Source organism: Vombatus ursinus, unplaced genomic scaffold (assembly GCF_900497805.2).
Source record: "Vombatus ursinus unplaced genomic scaffold, bare-nosed wombat genome assembly UNPS02013308.1, whole genome shotgun sequence".
Taxonomy (NCBI): domain Eukaryota; kingdom Metazoa; phylum Chordata; class Mammalia; order Diprotodontia; family Vombatidae; genus Vombatus; species Vombatus ursinus.
The window spans coordinates 1-18,640 of record NW_020953086.1 but is presented as its reverse complement, the minus strand read 5'-3'; the positions used below and the strand labels follow the sequence as shown (position 1 = coordinate 18,640).

General features: G+C 37.8%; 1 protein-coding gene and 1 pseudogene across 1 annotated transcript; one reads left to right on the top strand and one right to left on the bottom strand.

Moving 5' to 3' along the window:
- Window positions 1–4,154: 4,154 nt before the first annotated feature.
- On the top strand, window positions 4,155–5,102 carry LOC114040515 (olfactory receptor 13C8-like). Its single transcript, XM_027858647.1, has one exon. It carries the CDS (start codon window positions 4,155–4,157, stop codon window positions 5,100–5,102), a length of 948 nt encoding a protein of 315 aa, XP_027714448.1.
- An 11,277-nt stretch (window positions 5,103–16,379) lies between these two features.
- On the bottom strand, window positions 16,380–17,337 carry LOC114040514 (annotated as a pseudogene).
- Between the last annotated feature and the right edge of the window lie 1,303 nt (window positions 17,338–18,640).

Sequence of the window (18,640 nt, the reverse complement as noted above, 5' to 3'; positions counted from 1 at the left end):
AAGGAAGCTGAGACCCACAGATGTCTAAATGATTGCTCACACAAGTTGTAAGCAATAGCACCAGGATTTGATCGAAAGTCCTCTGATTCTTCTGGCAATTGGGGTTAAATGACTTGCCCAGGGTCACACAGCTAGTGAGAGTCTGAGGCTGGGTTTGAATTCAGGTCCTCCTGACTCCAGGGCTGGTGCTTTATCCACTGTGCCCCCTAGCCGCCCCTGTCTGATTCTTCTAACTCTAAATCTAATACTCTCTGTCACATCATGCTGCCTTTCTTGTTACATAGAGGAGAATTCCAGAGAGCACAATGGAAAAGGAAGGCAGAGAATGAGAGATGAAGAGGAGGCCCAGGGCTGAATATATTATTGGGAGGGGAGAAACAGCTATCGTTACATACTGCCTCAACAGTAGATCCTTCCTGACCACCCTGCCCCTCACCCGCAGCCCATGCTGATCCAGTATGCCCAATGTCAGGGATAATAAGCCAAAGTCAGAAGTTGGGCCAAGAATAGGGCTAGTTGATCACAACACCTGATGACCCCAGGGGTCAAATGAGCGAGTAGATCAGTCTAATATTTAATCTCCCAGAAGGAGAAAATGCTCCCATCCCTGTGTCAGCATCCTCATCTAAGACAAAGTCCCAATGTGCTATCTCTGGCTCTCACCCAGAGGTCAGGGGACAATGCTTCCACTTTGAAATGACTCCATAGACACAGAAATAGTTTCTTATTACACAAGTTCAACTTCAATTAAAACAAAGTAGTAACTTTGCTCTAATTGGGTCTGCGAAATTCCCTACCTTTCCCTTTCTATAAACTTTAAATTGCCTCAGGGATTAGAACTTTCCCTTAAAGCAGCAAGGGATTTAAATTACCTTTGGTTCCAATAGTTGATATTTTGGAGAGTGGATCTGGAACTTGAAATAGACAGAAATGCTATAAAGAACTGGACTCGAAAGTTTTGTTTTTCTAGGAAATTAGCTCAGTTCTATTAGAGATCTGTATTGATCAAGGGCTCTGTTCTGTGTCTGGTACTCACGTGTTGCCACACTGACATTTCTTTATTTCATTGACTAACAGAAAATGAAAACAGAAAATTCAGGATGCTGAAAATATGAAAATTTCCCATGGCTTCCTCTGCAGCCCCTTTTCAACTTTCTGATAAATGCTCTGTCAGCTAAACTTGACAAAAATAACTGTCACATGTATCTGTCCACATCATGGTGATCATCATTCCGTATGCTGGGGGAAGGATTTTTCTGACTCTGAATATCAGAGCCACTGCAAGTCAGACAGAAACTTCTTTCTGAGCAAGGAGGACACTATTTCTCAGACTTAGAGGTAAATGGACATCCCTGTTATTCAATTTTAAATATTTAGAAATAGAGAGGATATACATTATTTGAGTTGTTGAGCCAGAATATTCCTGGTATCAAGTCTCCTTCTGCTACGTATTTTTAAGAGTGCATTTAATATTTATTGTCACAAAATATTTATGGTCACAACAATTATTTAGCTACAATGAATTAGTGAGATCGCAATTATCAAAAATGGTGCCTTGTTTCACAAATGTTAGTGATTTTTATTTTTCAGTTGTTTCAATCATGTCCAACTCTTTGTGATACTATTTGGAGTTTTCTTGGCAAAGATACTGGAGTGGTTTGGTATTTCTTTCTCTAGCTCATTTTATAGATGAGGAAATTGAGGCAATTGAGGAAATTGAGGGATGAGTGACTTTCACAGAGTCACATAGCTGGTAAGTGTCTGAAGCCAAATTTGAACTCAGGTCTTCCTGACTCCAGGCCTTGCACTCTATCTACTGTGCCAGCCACCTGCCCAATATTCATGATATTTTGAGTTATTCTCCTTTGGAAAATCTACTAATAGCTTCCAAATGTACCTCAATTTTCCACAGAATTTTGCACAGAAGAAGCTAATAAAAACAAGTGTTACTTATAAAGGTTAATCCCGTGATAGATCCTTATTCAATACATAAACTGAAGACCTTGGCCATAATCACTTCTACTTACATAGGACTTTACCCCTTATAAAGTATATACAACCATGATCCCTTTTAACCTTACAGCAAGTTTTATCCCCAAGTGTGTGAAGCTGAAGTTCAGAGAAGCAAAAGCAATTGAATCCAGTCTAGGTCTTGACCATAGTACTTGGCAGAGCCAGAACTCTGTGTCATGTCTCTCTAAAGCCAATCAAACCTTGGGACCACTATGTATCCTGCAGAGACAGGCATGGATCTTATTCTGTTTCAATAACTGAGGAAGAAAGACTAAGATTCTATGATTGATGCAAATACCAATGGTTATATGATCTCCTATACATAGAAATAGTCTCTTTTGTTCTCAATGTGTGAGACATAATTTGGTCTGAATCTTCATGACAATCAACAAGTTTCTTTGGCTGACACTTTCACATACTTTATAATCGTAAATCATATGACTTAGAATATGACTTGGAGATTATTGAACCAAACTTTACACTTTACAAATGAGAAAAATAGGATCCAAAGAAGTGAATTTGATTTTTCCCATGGTCACACAGCCATAATTTGAATCCAGATCATATCTGCCTCCAAAATCTAGGCTCTCTTTACTAAAGGATCTATTTGCCCTGAATTGCTTAGTGTCTAAGCTTCATTAATGAAGTTACATCCAAAATAATAATCAAATACACATGTGAATCATTACTTCAACCCAATTATGTGTGAGCTTTAATCTGGCCCTCTAATAATAAGGTATTGTGTTAGATCTGAAATCTCTGTTCTAGGATTTCTAAGGGGATCTTCTGATGCTGGTTATCATTACAAGGAAACAAACATGTTTTGTGCTACAGTATTTTAAAATTTTTTATCTTCTTAATATCATTTGGTTTTATGTCACTTTCTTTTCTGAATATATTCCTTTACTATCCTCTGTTCAGTGAACTATCCCTTATAACAAGGATTTTAAAAGAAAAAGAAGAAAAAGCAGGTCGGTGAAACTACCCAACAAATAAAATGAGTTTGAAAGTGTATGTGTTAATCCAATGTTCCACACCCACGATGTCCCACTTCTGCAAAGAAGGGAGACAGTTGTGCTTTTCTATCTCTTTCACTGGCTAAGCAAGGACACTATAAATACAAAGCATTAAGCTTCTTTTGAAGACTGTGGTTCCTTGTATTTGCATTGTAGTATTCATTGTGCATATTCTTTTACCAATTGTTATTTCTCTTTGCATCAGTTCACATATCTCATACTTCTCTGAAATTATCATATTGATCATTTGTTAGTCTGTCGTAACATTTTATTATATTTATATACCACTATGTGTTTAACCATTCCCTAATCCACAAGTAGGGCAGCTAGATGGCTCAGTGGATAGAGTACTGGACCTGAAATCAAGAAGACTTTTATCTTCCTGAGTTCAAATCTGGCCTCAGACACTTACTAGCTGTGTGACCCTGGGCAAGCCAGTTAACCCCATTTGCCTCATCTGTAAAATGAGCTGGAGAAGACAATGCAAATAAGTACGGTATCTTTGTGAAGAAAACCCCAAAACGGGGTCATGAAGAGTCAGACACTACTGAACAACAATGAAATTCACAGGTAGATGCTTTTCAGTTCTTTGCTTTTGCAGAAAGTCTGCTGTGGATATTTAGGTGTATATGAATCCTTTCTTTCTCTCTACAACCTCCTTGGGAGTGTAATGGAAACTCCAGGTCAAAGAGTTTTGGTTCACTTTTTTAGTATAATTCCAAATTACTTTCCAGACAGATTAGACCAATATGAAACTCTACTACCCTACCTTCCCTCTTCCCCTCAAGCAATGAATACCCCCATCATTTAACATTTTTGCCGGTTAGTCGGATATGCTATGAAACCTCAAAGTTGTTTTGATTTGCCTTTTTCATATAAATAATGATCTGGTGCACTGTTCAATATGGTTGTTAATAATCACAATTCTATTGGAAAAATTATTTTTCATATTCTTCAACCACTGGAAAATAGATCTTGGTTTCTTAAATTGTAATATATTCCCATATTCAAAAAAGACTAACAGTTTACTGGAGATGTAATCTTGGGAAAAGGTAAGTACTTCCTGGCACTGTCACAACAAAACTATGTTCTGTTGTCCTCACAGAAGTAAAAGAGAACTTTAAAATGGAAGGAACCAACCAAACTGCTGTGATAGAATTTGTCCTCCTGGGACTTTCTGACTATCCAAAGCTAGAGACCATTTTCTTTGTGCTGGTCCTGTGGATGTACCTGGTAATCCTGGGGGGCAATGGAGTACTGATCATAGTAACCATTTACGACTCCCACCTCCACACACCCATGTACTTCTTTCTAGGTAATCTCTCCTTCCTGGACATTTGCTACACGACTTCTACTGTGCCCCTAACTCTGGACAGCTTCCTCACTCCAAGGAAAGCCATTTCCTTCTCCAGCTGTGCAGTGCAAATGTTTCTATCCTTTGCCACGGGTGCAACTGAATGTGCACTCCTGAGCGTGATGGCATTTGACCGTTACGTGGCCATCTGCAAGCCCCTGAGATATCCTGTCATCATGAACAAGGGTACTTATGTGTCAATGGCATCTGTATCCTGGGCAGCAGGGGTTCTTGACTCAATAGTCCAAACATCTCTTGTAGTTCAGTTAACATTTTGCATGGACGTCATTGATCATTTTATTTGTGAGATCCCGGCTGTCCTGAAATTGGCCTGTGGAGACATTTCCATCAATGTGCTTAGCATGGCAGGATCAAACTTCATCTTTCTAGTTATTCCTCTGATATCAATTTCCATCTCCTACATTTTCATACTTGTTGCAATCCTCAGGATTCCTTCTACAAAAGGGAGATGCAAAGCCTTTTCCACCTGCTCAGCCCATCTGACTGTGGTGATTATATTCTGTGGAACAATCTTCTTCATGTATGCAAAACCCAGATCTAAGGGCTCTGTTAGAGCAGATGGTGACATCACAAACAAATTTATCACACTGTTCTATAGTGTGGTGACTCCCATGCTCAATCCCATCATTTATAGTTTGAGGAACAAGGATGTTAAGGCAGCTGTAAAGAATATTTTAAGTCAAAAACCATTTCACTGAGTCTATAAGACATAGTGTAATGACTTACACCTGAAAATATATATTTGCTAATGGTTAAATTTTCTTTAAAAACTGTTAGCATTTAGAATCATATTGTGGATAGGTATTTAAACTCTCTCTTCAAAATTTTGGGTTTGAATGATCAAATTAATAATTACTTATCCAAAATTAATGTGTGGAAAAAATCATCTATCACTTGAATGTAGAAATTCAGATGTCTAGCTCTTTCTTCATCTGTAAAATGAGGATAATAACAGCATCTACCTCCCAGGGCTGTCATGAGAATAAAATTAGTTAAGATTTATAAAGAGCCTTGCAAACATTAAAGCAATATATAAGTGCCAGCTATTTTTTTTTTTTTAGCTAAAGGCAGTTATCCAGAGAGAAATGTTAGCAATCCGTTTGCTAATTGTAATTGATTAATATCTTGCACTTCAGGTGAGTGGCAAGACACACATTGGGTTAGCATCAGAGCAAAGTTCTCAAGATAGGGATCCCTGGTAGTGTGATTAAACTAGAGAAGTGGCTTGCCAAAGGCAGGGGGAAATTTTGAGGAAGAAGAAGGTTTCTCTGGTTCCTCTTACCCTTATCCCTTTAAATTAACAATATTATTCCAAACCTGATGAATTAGAGGCCAGAAAGAATAAAAGCAAGTACTTATCCCTCAATTCCTTAAGGAAGATTTAGAAATAAAAAAAGAAATGAAAAATATTTAGCATCTAATGATAAGAAGAGTAAAAGAAATGGAAGACCCATACTATCCATCCTTGTCTTCTCTATTTCTCTCCTTGACATCCCTCAATAAAATCATAAGACAGAGGAAGGAATTGTTGAGACAGAAACGTTTGTTGAAACAAAATCGGTTGGGAGAAAAATACTCTTTGATATCCCAAAAGAGTATAACCAGGCTGGAAATAGTAGGAGCACTGGACAGGAGGAGAATGACTTTGTCTTATTAATGTTCTTTGTAAAGCTTGGCACCTAGATCTAGAAACACACCAGTTGTATTCTGATGATGGCAAAATACAATGGGATTATCACCTCCTTCCTTGTGGATATTATACTTCTATTAACTCAGTCGAAAATGGCATTAAATTTGGTGGATATCATTTCCCACTCAACATCTCCAGTAACTGGACATAAAGCCCTTACCATGAGAAACCCAATGACAAGGAATCCACATCCTATTAATCCAGAGAAAGGAGATCCCTGTAGGGAAGAAAGAAGTAGAGAACAGAGGAAGGGTTTTTTTCCCAAGGAAAAATACTTTTCCTTGTACCAGCAACATTCTAACCTATCATTGTCTTTTCTAAAGTGTGGCACCTAGTGCAATAAATAATATTCAAGGTGTAGTCAGTATGTCAGAGTACAGGGGGACTATCACCTCATCTATTATGGGCATTATGTTTCTATCAATGAAACCCAAAATTCCATTAGCTTTTCTAGCTGCCACATTACTCTACAACATCTCTAATCAATAGCCATCCCAAGTCTTCTCTCCCCCAGGATAAAATGTCATGACTCCTTCAACAGACACTCATGGTCAATATTTCCTGAGCTGCTATAGCAGACTATTTGCTCAGTCGTTGTGGCTAAATATTCTCTAAGCTGCTTGTTCCCAAGTTAGACAAAAATCTATTGGGGAACTTGAAAAAGTATAATTCCCATCCATCTCATCTCTTTCATATGCTCATTTTCATATGAATGGATAATTGGGATTTTGTGTTAGCATTAAAATTCTGAATGCAAAAAAGTTATTTAGTATCTTAGTATTTTGTTTGTGTAGGGAGATAGATGTCCCTCAAATTATAAATACATGTTCTGGCCTATATATTTGATAAATACCTACTCTTGTTTTCAAGAAGAAATCTGCATGTGCAGTTTATAGAATGTTATCTGCCAATTGCCAACATCAGAAGTTCCCTGAATTTAAAAGCTTAGATTGATGGAGAACATAAAGTGCAAAATGTTCTATGAAACATTTTTAGACTAGCAATGATGAGCTTTTAAAAATTATATTATCAAAAAGTTTGAATGTAATTCAGAGATTATTTAGTCTGGCTGTACCCAAAACATGAGTTTTCTTTACAATATCTCCAACAAGTAGTCACCCTGTCTTGAAGTTTGAAGAATATATAAGATATGGGACTTCCATTTTGAATAACTCTAGTCATTAAGTACCTATCCAACATATTGAGTAAAAAGTCTTCCTCTTTGCAATTTACATCAATCTTCTGAAGTCAAGTATGACAAAGCTAATTCTTCATGCGTATACAATTATCCCCTCCACTTTACAACTTACCCCAATGCAGTTTTGATATATCATGGGTTGGTATAAGAAAGTAAACAGGAATTTTGGGGGAGTTTTGCAGAAGCCACAGACAATACACGAGGGCCAGCGGATGACACAGAAAAAGCTTAGCAACTAAGAAATGCATAAAATGTATATACAGTTTTATATAGTATCAACATATTTTATCTTTTAATACCATAAATATACACAATTTCTTTCTTAGAGTTAAAACAAGTGAACTGTTAAAGTTTATGAAAAGAATGGGGTAGCTAGGTTGCGCAGTGGATAGAGCACCAGCCCTGCAGTCAGGAGGACCTGAGTTCAAATCTGACCTCAGACCAAACACTTGACACTTGCTAGCTGTGTGACCCTGGGGAAGTCACTTAACCCCAATTGCCTAAAAAAAAAAAAAGTTTGTGAAAAGAATGCAAAACCCAGCAGATGAAACACAAAGGCTACTACATTTCACTTGAATTTTCCAGATCACCGGGGCTACACCGGGTTACAGTTAACCCTTACCCCCGCAATGTGGAAGGGATAACTGTCATAGTCCTTCAAATATTTGAAAACTGCAGTTAAACTTCCTCTGACCCAAGTCTTGTCTTCTCTTTTCCAAGACAAAATTCAATGGCTTCTTTAGCATATGCTCATACTACATGGTTTCAACTGTGGTCACCATTCTGATCACTCTAACATGACTATAAATCCAGACCTGGAAGGAACCCTAGAAAAGTATTAAATTGAATATTCTCATTTTACAGATGAGAAAACTGAAGTCTATAGAAGTGAAGTTAGTTTTCTAAGGGCACACAGGGAGTAAGTAGCAAAGCCAGGATATGAAGCTGGGTACTCTGAATTCGAATCAAGTATATTTTTCCACTGTAGCAGCCAGATCCCAGGCTGTTATTGTCATTTCTAAAGTTAGGTACCTAATACTATAAAAAATATTCCAGTTATGATCTGAGTACACAGTTCATGTATTATGGGTATTATACTTCTAATAACATAGCTCAAAATCACATTAGCTTTTTTGGCTGCCATATTATATTCTATATCTCTACCAAATAGTCATCCAGCATTTGCTTTACAACCTCCAACAACAAGAAACTCACTACCTCCTTATTTAGAGGAAGGGCCCTCCCAAAAATATTGGACAGACATCCTAAGAATGGCTCCCAGTGATGAGATAATAAACTCATCAAAGAATCAAAGGAGGGGAAACCTAAACACAGTCTGGCAGGCCTCCTATATTTGCAAGAGTTCAGAAGAAGGTAGACAGGGTACTATGGCATGAAATTCTAAACTGAAAATTAGGTTAAGAGATATGGGAAAATCTTAAGGATAAAATTTTAATTATATAAACAAAGATAATTCCAAATAGGAAAAAAGATGGAATTATCTAAAGAGACCAATGTTAATACATAGTGAACTTCATTGATTAACCCATATTTTTATAAAACATCTACCAAAGAGATCAGCTGCCAACTTCTTAGAACAAAATCAAAATCAATACCAACTTAGACTGAAGAATCAAAATAAGAAGCTATGGCATACAGCTAAAACAACTCTAATCTAACTTGATAACCTTAAGCAAAGTATTGATGTTGGAAAATGGGAAATAGAAAAAAAGAATTTGTTATTTATCATCACAGCCTGCTCTCTGTTTCCTATCAAAGCCCAACTAATGCAAACAAGTTGCCACATTGTGACCAAAAGAACTTAGAAATTGCTTCTATCAACAAATACTTGAGCTCTTTGTCAAGCAGAGAAATATGGCAACCAAGGGAAATACTGGTTCACCGTATAAACTTGTTGCTTAAAATGTTTTCTTTCTCTCCTTATAAACTCTAAGTTAACATGGTCATATAACACCCTGGTCCCTCCAAAGGTTTTGTATCTGTACTGATGAAATTATGGATCTCTATAGGATCAACATACATAGAAATAAATACCCATGACTAGCCATATGGAGAGAAGTGATGTCTGCTGTTTGAGACATACCCTAACAAAGAGTAGTCACTACATTTCGTGTTCTTGGGGCCAAAAGTCCAGAAATAAAATGTCACTAGGATTTTATAAGAAAACAATCCCCTAAATGAACTACCAATTCTGTCCATGTAGCAATAGAAGTGGGATCACAAGAGGGTCTCACATCATAACTGTGGTCCAAATGAGACTATAAATTTTATTGACAAGTTATTTATTGACAAGTTCACCCGTAATCCCAGGGCAGAAGAATAACCAGGACAGGGGAACTAGGGCTGGGCTAAAGGTATAGGCAGTGTGTGAGAAACTATACTTTCTCTCTGTAGCACTTGTCTAATCCATAATTTCCATGTGCCATGGTCTTCCGTCAGTCCCTACCACATGATACCACTACCTCCAGAGTTCACATGGCACCACTGTCTTTCTAGCCTTTCCCATTGCCATGCTCACCCACCTGCCACTTTCTCCACCCTTGCTTTTTACAAAGCACTTGGAGGAAGCATCTAGTCAATCAGTCAACAATCATTTTTAAATATTAATATATGTCAGACACTGTACTAAGTACTGGGGATATAAAAAAGACAAATATATGGTTCCTACCTTCAAGGAACTCACATTGACATTGGGGATACAAAATGCAAACAACTATGAACATAAAAGATGTACATACTATAAATGGAGGGCATATTCAGAGGATTATGACTCTACCCCTACCCATTATAAGGGTCTCACCCCAGCCAGGCACAAAAGCCTGCCCAGGGAAGACATGGACTCTTAACCTGTAGTCCGTGGGTGTCCAAGGAGTCCATAGATAGATTTCAGGGGGTGAAGAGGACATGAACTTATGTAGATAAAGAAATAAATATTTATACCAATATAATTTGTTTCCTTTGTAATCTTATGCATTTAAAAACATTATTCTGAGAAGTGATCCACAGACTTCCCCAGATTGACAGATACTTTGGATTAGGTAGCCTCTAAGGTCTCTTAATTTCTAAATAATCTCTAGGTATAAAGATTCTGCCATCTACCTAAAAAGCACTTATAAAATTATCGCAAGTAGTAATTCTGTGTGTGAACAGCCTGGATTTTCTTCTGATGTTTTTCTACTATATTTACAACTCAATCCCTACTAGTATGAGTAATGAATCCCATAAAGTAGTCACATGTATTCAAAATCACAGTATTCAAAGTTATAATTAGATAGAATATGGTAATTTGTTCTCACTCAGTTGAAACAGTGTGAATTCAAATAATGTAACCACTTCTCAGGATTCATTTGCAAAATCCAGACCTAGCAGGAAAGTTCACTATCCATTTCAAATGAATTTATGTCTTCATGTTAAAGGAAAATTCTTTGGTTACTATTCTTTTTTTAGTGTCTTTCTGTTCTTTGATATAATCATGATTCACACTTTTTCTTACTTTGATATGACTTATGAGAGAAGGGGAGGAATCTTTTTTCCTCCCCACCTCCATAGTCCTCTGGTACACTCACAGGAGTCACATTCCACAGAGCTCCTTCCTGCCTCTGATGCTGATGAACTAGAAAGTTTTCTTTTTAAGACTTACCAAGGGCTTGGCCAATCTTTTGCCAACCAATAGCAAGCTGTTTCTCTCATTCTTCAGGGAAACATCTTTAGTCATACAGAGGGACAACAGGGTGTAGACACTTCTTTGAACTTTAACGCACTGACGACTCCTCTGTCTGTTATCTGCAGACACACATTTATTATTGCTAATTTATTACTACAGGTAAAGAATAAGCTAACCACTTACGGTGAGATTCATAGTGGTGTCTGCTACATTTGGAAAAGATTTCAAACCCAGGTGAAGCTCCAAAATTCAAAAAGGGTCGAATTGCATTGTCAACATTCCCAGGAACCCTTTCAAACATAAATGGCATCCTATTTATCTCAGCCAGGGTGCCACGTTTTGAAGAGAAGTCACGTGTATATCATGTTCCCTTTCCTCTAGGCATTTTGTATTCTATGTCTATGCTTGGTACCTCTCCATTGCCTGAAGATCAGCTGTCAGTAGGTGAATTTTTATAATAAGGCCTTACTGACACAACCCAGGCCATATCTCTGATGTGATACTTCCTGACAGTCTGTCCCATCACCCTCAAGAATAGTTACAGAGCATCACTTATCATAATATTTTTGACATCATATATCTTGTTCCTATTTCACCTTCTCCTTTTTCAGTAGATGGGTGAGTAGAGATTGTTTTCAGTAGCATGAGTTTCAGGAGTTATTGTCAAGGGCAAGCTCAGTCCATTCATTTCACTATGGTCACCCCACTGGGGCTCTAAGTGGCTTCAGCCCTAATACCACCTGAGCCTACTTTCACATGGACAAATACCTACAAAAGACAACAAAAAACAATATAGGCCTTTATTGATCAGTGTAAACTAGCATTTAATACATTTAATACTTTGATGACAAATCAGGCATAGGATCCTCAATTAAGGAAAGGGAACAGAGCTGTACTTAATTGAGCAGTTACTCTGATACAAGAAAAAGGCTAACTGTTGAAAGATTATAGGATCATAGATTTAGGGCTAGAAAGAAGTGTGAAGGTCATTAGGTCCAACTTCCTCATTTTACAGATGAGGAAACTGAGGCCCAGAGAGGCAAAATAAGTTTGTCTAAATTTATGCAAGTAGCAAATATTAGAATAAGGACTTGGGCTTAGATCCTCTGACTAAATCCAACACTTTTTTCACTACACTACTCCAGATGTTTTATGGGCAAAATTCAAAGAGGTGTTTTGGTACAGGTATCACAAAAATAATGCAGTTACCGCACTGTTCAAATTACAACAATGGAAAGTCTTGCATGTTGTCCACATCGGTGAACTTCTTGAATTAGGAAAGAAGCATTCTGAGTTTCAAAAAGGCAGTTGTAGTGGAAATAATTCATGAAAGGAAAGAGTTCTGAATCTGGAATCAGAGGACTTAGGTGCATATATTGGTTCTGCTATTTACAACCTTTATGACCTTGGGAAAGTCACTCAATCATCTACAATGTGAAGGGTTGCACTAGATGACTTCCAAGGTCCTTGCCAGCCCTCATTTGATGATCCCATGAACTAGTATAGCATTTACTTTTTTTGGAGATGACCAAAGTAATCATTTTCATTAGTTCCTAAGTACAATACAAGAAGAAATAAGTATGACATAGACTTGTTTTGGGGGAAATAGAGAAGAACTGGTTGTAGGATAAGAGAGTTCTGAACCAATTCAATAGAGATAAGAAATGGTCTATGGTTTCCAGGCCATAGGATCACTAGCACCATCTTGGCCTTTGTTCAATCACTAGAGACTTGAAATTTTCAAACAGGAAAATCATTACACTCTAGGAAATGAAGAGAGATGGGGAGAGAGAGGAATGAGATGATGAGTTAGGAAATTCTAGTCTAGAGGCAGAGTCCCTTTGAAAAGTAGAGCAGAAGCAGAAGAGGAAGAAACACTTCCCTGTCATGTTTATCCTTAGTGTAAGATGATTTATGTCTTCTCCAAGGGAAAAGGGGGAGGATCAAAGGGTTTATTGACTAGGGGGCAAGGGCAATCATATTTCATAAAAACAAATCAGAATATAAGGAGTTCCATCAACATACAGCCATACCCAAGAAAGTGATTATGGTGAAAGACCAACCTCTGGGGGTTAAGTGAGGGTGGAAAAGTTTGTAATTGACTCCCATAGGTAGCAGGCAGAAAGAAACTTATAAAGGGTAGGTGGGTTTACTGTCAGTAGGCATGACTGGAGCTGCCATATTTTGGTGCCTGTGGCTCAGACAATAAAATTCTAGTATAGAATACTGCTCAGGCTTCTGTAGGCATCTCATGAAAGAACTACCTGAGCAGGTCCAATATTAACTATTTAAGCCTGAATAAAATCACCATCCATAACTACTACTTCCTTCCAATATTTGAGAGTTTAGGGCTTCAGATCTATGGAGTGTGAAGGTACATCCAGTTGGATTAGTAAAGGACCCATAGCTTGTTCTTAAGTTTAACTAGGGATTGGTAAAGAAACTCTGTCGAGCATAGTTTGAGCATCATTAATATTTTATCATAATCTTTGTGGTTTCTCATGGATTTACAATATTCCAGCAATGAAGGATTGGCATATCTTCTAATCAGCAGGCCACGTTCCATTCACTCAACATTCCCTTTGTGTACAAAAGCATGTCACAGAGATTTCAGAAGTACTCATCCCGTCATGTGGCAAAATTTCATACGAGAAGCATATCTTCCACAAAAACCATAGGACCTTTTCAGATTTTGTGCTGAGTCCAGAAAGTTTGCAAATGAAGCCACTCAATTTACATCAAAACTAGACATAATAGGACTAGAATTCATAACTAGGAGTTCAAGTCCTGGAAGTTTCTTAGAGATGGCAGACTGACCAATAGTTCATCACAGGGTAATGAAGGCTGGTGGAATATGTTTCACATGCTAGTTAGGGAAAAAGATGTCATACATGTAAGAGACCAAGCAAGAGAGAGTTATCTTAGCACTGAAGAAAGTTTTCATGACAACATCTTTGCGATGACATCTGAACTCAGATTTCTCATTCCTTACGGAGACAGATGTCTCAGGGGTCACCATTGTGACCTCCTGACTTAAAAACCATAGGAAAGATAGAATGGATAAGTGCCCAAGACTGTACACTTTCCAGTTGAACATTGTTATCACCAGTTTGCTTCAGTGGAGAAAAATTACACCATCACAGACCTGTAGTTGCCTCCTAGATATAAAATATCTTCACAACAGAATTGATGAGACATTTGAGAAACCATGCACCCCATCATGACTTTTACAGACTACAGGAATGTAATTGACTCTAAAGAAGCCTGGATCTTGCCAGAAAAAGTCTAAAAGGTATTATTTGTTTTTTAGTTTTCTCCCTCTATGTAGCTCATGTACCTGGAATGAGGAACACACTCAGTATCAACACAAAATTTGAAACTTGAAAAGGAAAAGGTCTCAAATAAGACTTTATTTGTCCTTGGGGTTTGTACATCGTCTGCTCCAAGGGTTTATCTATTGGAAAACTATGCCACTACTGAAAGGAGATCTTGTGGACTTATTAGGATACCTGTTGATGGAGTAGCCAAAATGAACAAAGACCAAGAATTTAATCCAATGGCATTACTGGTATCCTGACTAGACAAAAGACATCAAGTATCGTGTTTAAGACTGTAATAGGTGGCAGGATATAAAGAGACCCTGACACAAGTACCCATAACAAAAGACATGGCTCCTACAACTGTTGGAACAATGTGATGGACTGTGGTTAAGAGTCGATAATAACAGATTTATAGTGGCATATCACCATACTCATGATAGTAGAACATTTCCCAAAAATATGACATTTAATCCTGCAGTACCAACTACCATCCACTCCATAGACAGGCATATTTTAAACAAGGCTATTCATATACATGAGCTTATGCATGAAGTTATTTCAGACAGAGACCTACAACCCCTCTCTGAACCCCTATTCTGGAAGACAACACATGAAACAAAAGATAAAAAGGAAAGAGAGTGGGAGTAGTTTCACACACCCAACAACAAGTCAATCAAGGCTGAGAGTGTATGCAATATTTCACATCCCTAGTCCTCCACCGCTACAAAGTGAAATTACTTTTAAACAGTTTTCCTTCTAACAAAATATTTCTTCAAGTGTCTTTTAATGAATGCCTACTTTGCAAAAATCAGTGACACTTCAAAGGTTTTATTATGCATCTGATTTTTAGATTCTGATTCTGGAAAGGCAATATGTTCCTGTATTTAGACTAGTCTCTATAATAGTTAAGAAATGACATTAAATTAATCGCATCATTAAAATACTTTTTAGTAGTGAGATTTTATTTTAAGACATACTATGCTAGAAATGGCATGGCTAGTCTATATGAAAGCTAAAAAACAGAGCTGATAGTCAATTTCTTTATTGTGAATAAGGTCATTGAAAATAATAAGTATTTAATAAAATCTTATTAACTTCAACATATTTTTAGTGCCCAACATATAGAACTCATAGCACCTCCATCATTGTTATACATATATATATATAAAGGCTCTTGCTCAAGGCTCTTAGACTTGTGTGTCTGTGTATTATTTGGAATGAGTAGGTAATTTGAGAGTTTATGTTTTTAGTGTGGAAAGGACAGCTAGGTGGTGCAGTGGATAGAGTGCATTCATTCCTGAGTTCAAATCTGACTTCAGACACTTATTAGCTTTGTGACCCTGAGCAAGTCACTTAACCCTGTTTGCCTCATTTCCTCATCTGTAAAATGAGCTGGAGAAGGAAATGGCAAACCACTCCAATATCATTGCCAAGAAAACCCCAAATGGGGTCTTGAAAGATTAAACATGACTGAAATAACTTAACAACAACAATAAAAAGTGGGGCAAGGTTGAAATACTTGATGCAGGCTGTAGGACTAGAGTTGAAATATGACTGGGGAAAGATGAGGAATGTTGAAGACTAATTATTTCTTTGTGAGCAAAAAAAAAAGAACCACAAACATTCCTTCTTCCCTGCCTGTAGTTTGTATGCCATTCAGTCACATACCTTCATCAAAGATAGCACTTATTACATTAGTTGGCATTAGAAATTGTATCTATTACCTTGGAATGTTCCCTACAGTGAGATTTAGACATCATGGGCTATCTGCTTTATTTTATGGGAACCTTCTGGTTAATTGGATTGTACAAACACATCTTTTTTTTTTTAACGAGTCAATCAGGGTTAAGTGACTTGCACAGGGTCACACAGTTAGTAAGCGTCAAGTGTCTGAGGCCAGATTTGAACTCAGGTCCTCCTGACTTCAGGACCAGTGTTCTCTCCACTGCACCACCTAGCTGCCCCCTCAATCACATCTTCACATGGACATTCTTTCTTGAGTCTCAGATGTAAGTTGTCAGTACAGAAAGAACCATTTAAATTTAGTATGTGTGTATGTATATATTTGCAAATATATCACCTTTAATCAGTGAAATGCTTTTGGCTCAGCAAATTCTTTACAGCTGCCTTCACATCCTTGTTCCTCAGACTATAAATGATAGGATTGAGCATGGGTGTCACCACACCATAAAAGAGGGAGATAAGTTTGTCTGCAATGTCTTCTTTATCTGCTCCCAGAGAGTCCTTAGATTTGGGTTTCCCATACATGAAAAAGATTGTTCCATAAAAGATAATCACCACAGTCAGATGGGCTGAGCAGGTGGAAAAGGCTTTGCGTCTCCCCTCTGCTGAAGGGATCCTCAGGATGGTGGTGAGGATGAAAATATAAGAAGTAAAAATGAATAGCACTGGGAAAACTAGAAAAATTATGTTAGTCACTATCATGCTAATTACATTGATTGAGATATCACCACAAGCCACTTTCAGTACTGCCAGGATTTCACATGTGAAATGGTTGATGACGTTATCTCCACAAAAGGGCAATCTCATTGCAAGAGAAGTTTGCCCCACAGAAGTGATGCCTCCTGCTGTCCAGCACCCAACCACCATGGATACATATGTCTTTTTGTTCATGATGTTGGGGTATCTCAGGGGGGTTGCAGATGGCCACATAGCGGTCAAATGCCATCATGCTCAGGAGCACACATTCAGTCACTCCCATGGCAAAGGATAGAAACATCTGTACTGCACAGCCAGAGAAGGAAATGGTTTTCTTCAGAGTGAGGAAGCTGTCTAAAATTAAGGGCACAGAAGATGTTGTGTAGCAAATGTCCAGGAAGGAGAGGTTACCAAGGAAGAAGTACATGGGTGTGTGGAGGTGGGAGTCATAGATGGTAACTGTAATGAGGACTCCATTACCCACGAGGATTACCAGGTACATCCACAGGACCAGCACAAAGAAAATGGTCTCTAACTTTGGGTGCCCAGAAAGCCCCAGCAGAACAAAGTCTGTTACAGTAGTTTGATTGTTTGCAATCATTTTTTAAGAACTCCCTCATTTACAAGGATTCTGAGGACAGAGCAAAATGATTTTGTTACAGCAGTACCACAAAGTATTACATCTTTTGTAAGGTCAGATTTCTGATGCTTAATTGGAAAAATGTGTTTGAATAAGGATAGGAGCTAGGAAATTCCTTCCACCACTGCAGGTCAGCACCTTCTCTATGACTTTTAGTCCTAGAACATTGCCTAGAGTACTGAATGGGTAAATGACTTGCCCAGGATCACATAGCTAGTGTGAGTTAGAGGTAGGATTTGAATACAGGTCTTCCTGGTTTTGAGACCAGCCTTCTACATTATACACCATGTTCTTTCACATGTTCTTGAATAAAAGAATATACTACAAAGACAGGTTAATTCCCTTGGTATAAAGATCACCATAGTCAGAAAAATCCTCTTAGAAATCCTAAAAAAGAAGCTTTAAATCTAAAAATTTACCTAATTCTTAGAAAGCCATGTTATGATTTACATACCATAAATGAATGTGAATTGTCATATTTGCATTTTCAATTATTTATGCACTCATTATTTAATGCGTTGATCATTATTTAAATGTGACATTAATCAAGCAATGAACTTTTATTGTTTACTATGTGTCAGTCACTGTGCTAAGTGCAGGGGATACAATGAGAAAAATGAAACAGTTTCTGCCTTCAAAGAGCTTACTATCTAATGGGGGAAACAATGTCTGTAGATTCATCTGTGCAGAATATATACAACGTGGATCCAAGGTATTTCAGGGAGTGGGTGTACTAGCAGCTTGGAGGACCAAATAGAAATTCATGAAAAAGATAGCTTTTGAGCTGAGTCTTAAAGAATTACCAGTAATGGAGCTAAGGGGAGAGGGGGAATTACCAGTTCAAAGATGCAGAGACAGGAGATGGATTCTGTGCAGAATGGGGAGTTCCAGTCTGGCAAGAAAGTAAGGTGCCAGGAGGGGAGTAAATGCAAGAAGATTACAAAGGTAAGAAGAGGCCAGGATATGAAGGTCTTTAAGCGTCAAACAGGAGTTTATATTTGATATTAAAAGCAGTGGGGAGCCACTGTAGCTTATTGAGCAGGAGAGTGACGTGATCAGATGTAAACTTCAAGAAAATTTCCTTGGCAGCTGGCAGATCAACAATACTGATCCCTAATAGTTAAAATAGAGACAATCCCCGGTAAAAATAAAACTCAAAGCCAGTTTTCTGTATTGTTTCTTATATTCCAAGCTCCAGACCCATCCTCCAAAGAATTAGCTATTGGATTTACATGGCAATTAAAAACTCCTTGTTTTAATGCAA

Coding starts and splice junctions, on each gene's coding strand:
- LOC114040515 (XM_027858647.1), top strand. CDS start 4,155: ATGGAAGGAACCAACCAAACTGCTGTGATAGAATTTGTCCTCCTGGGA.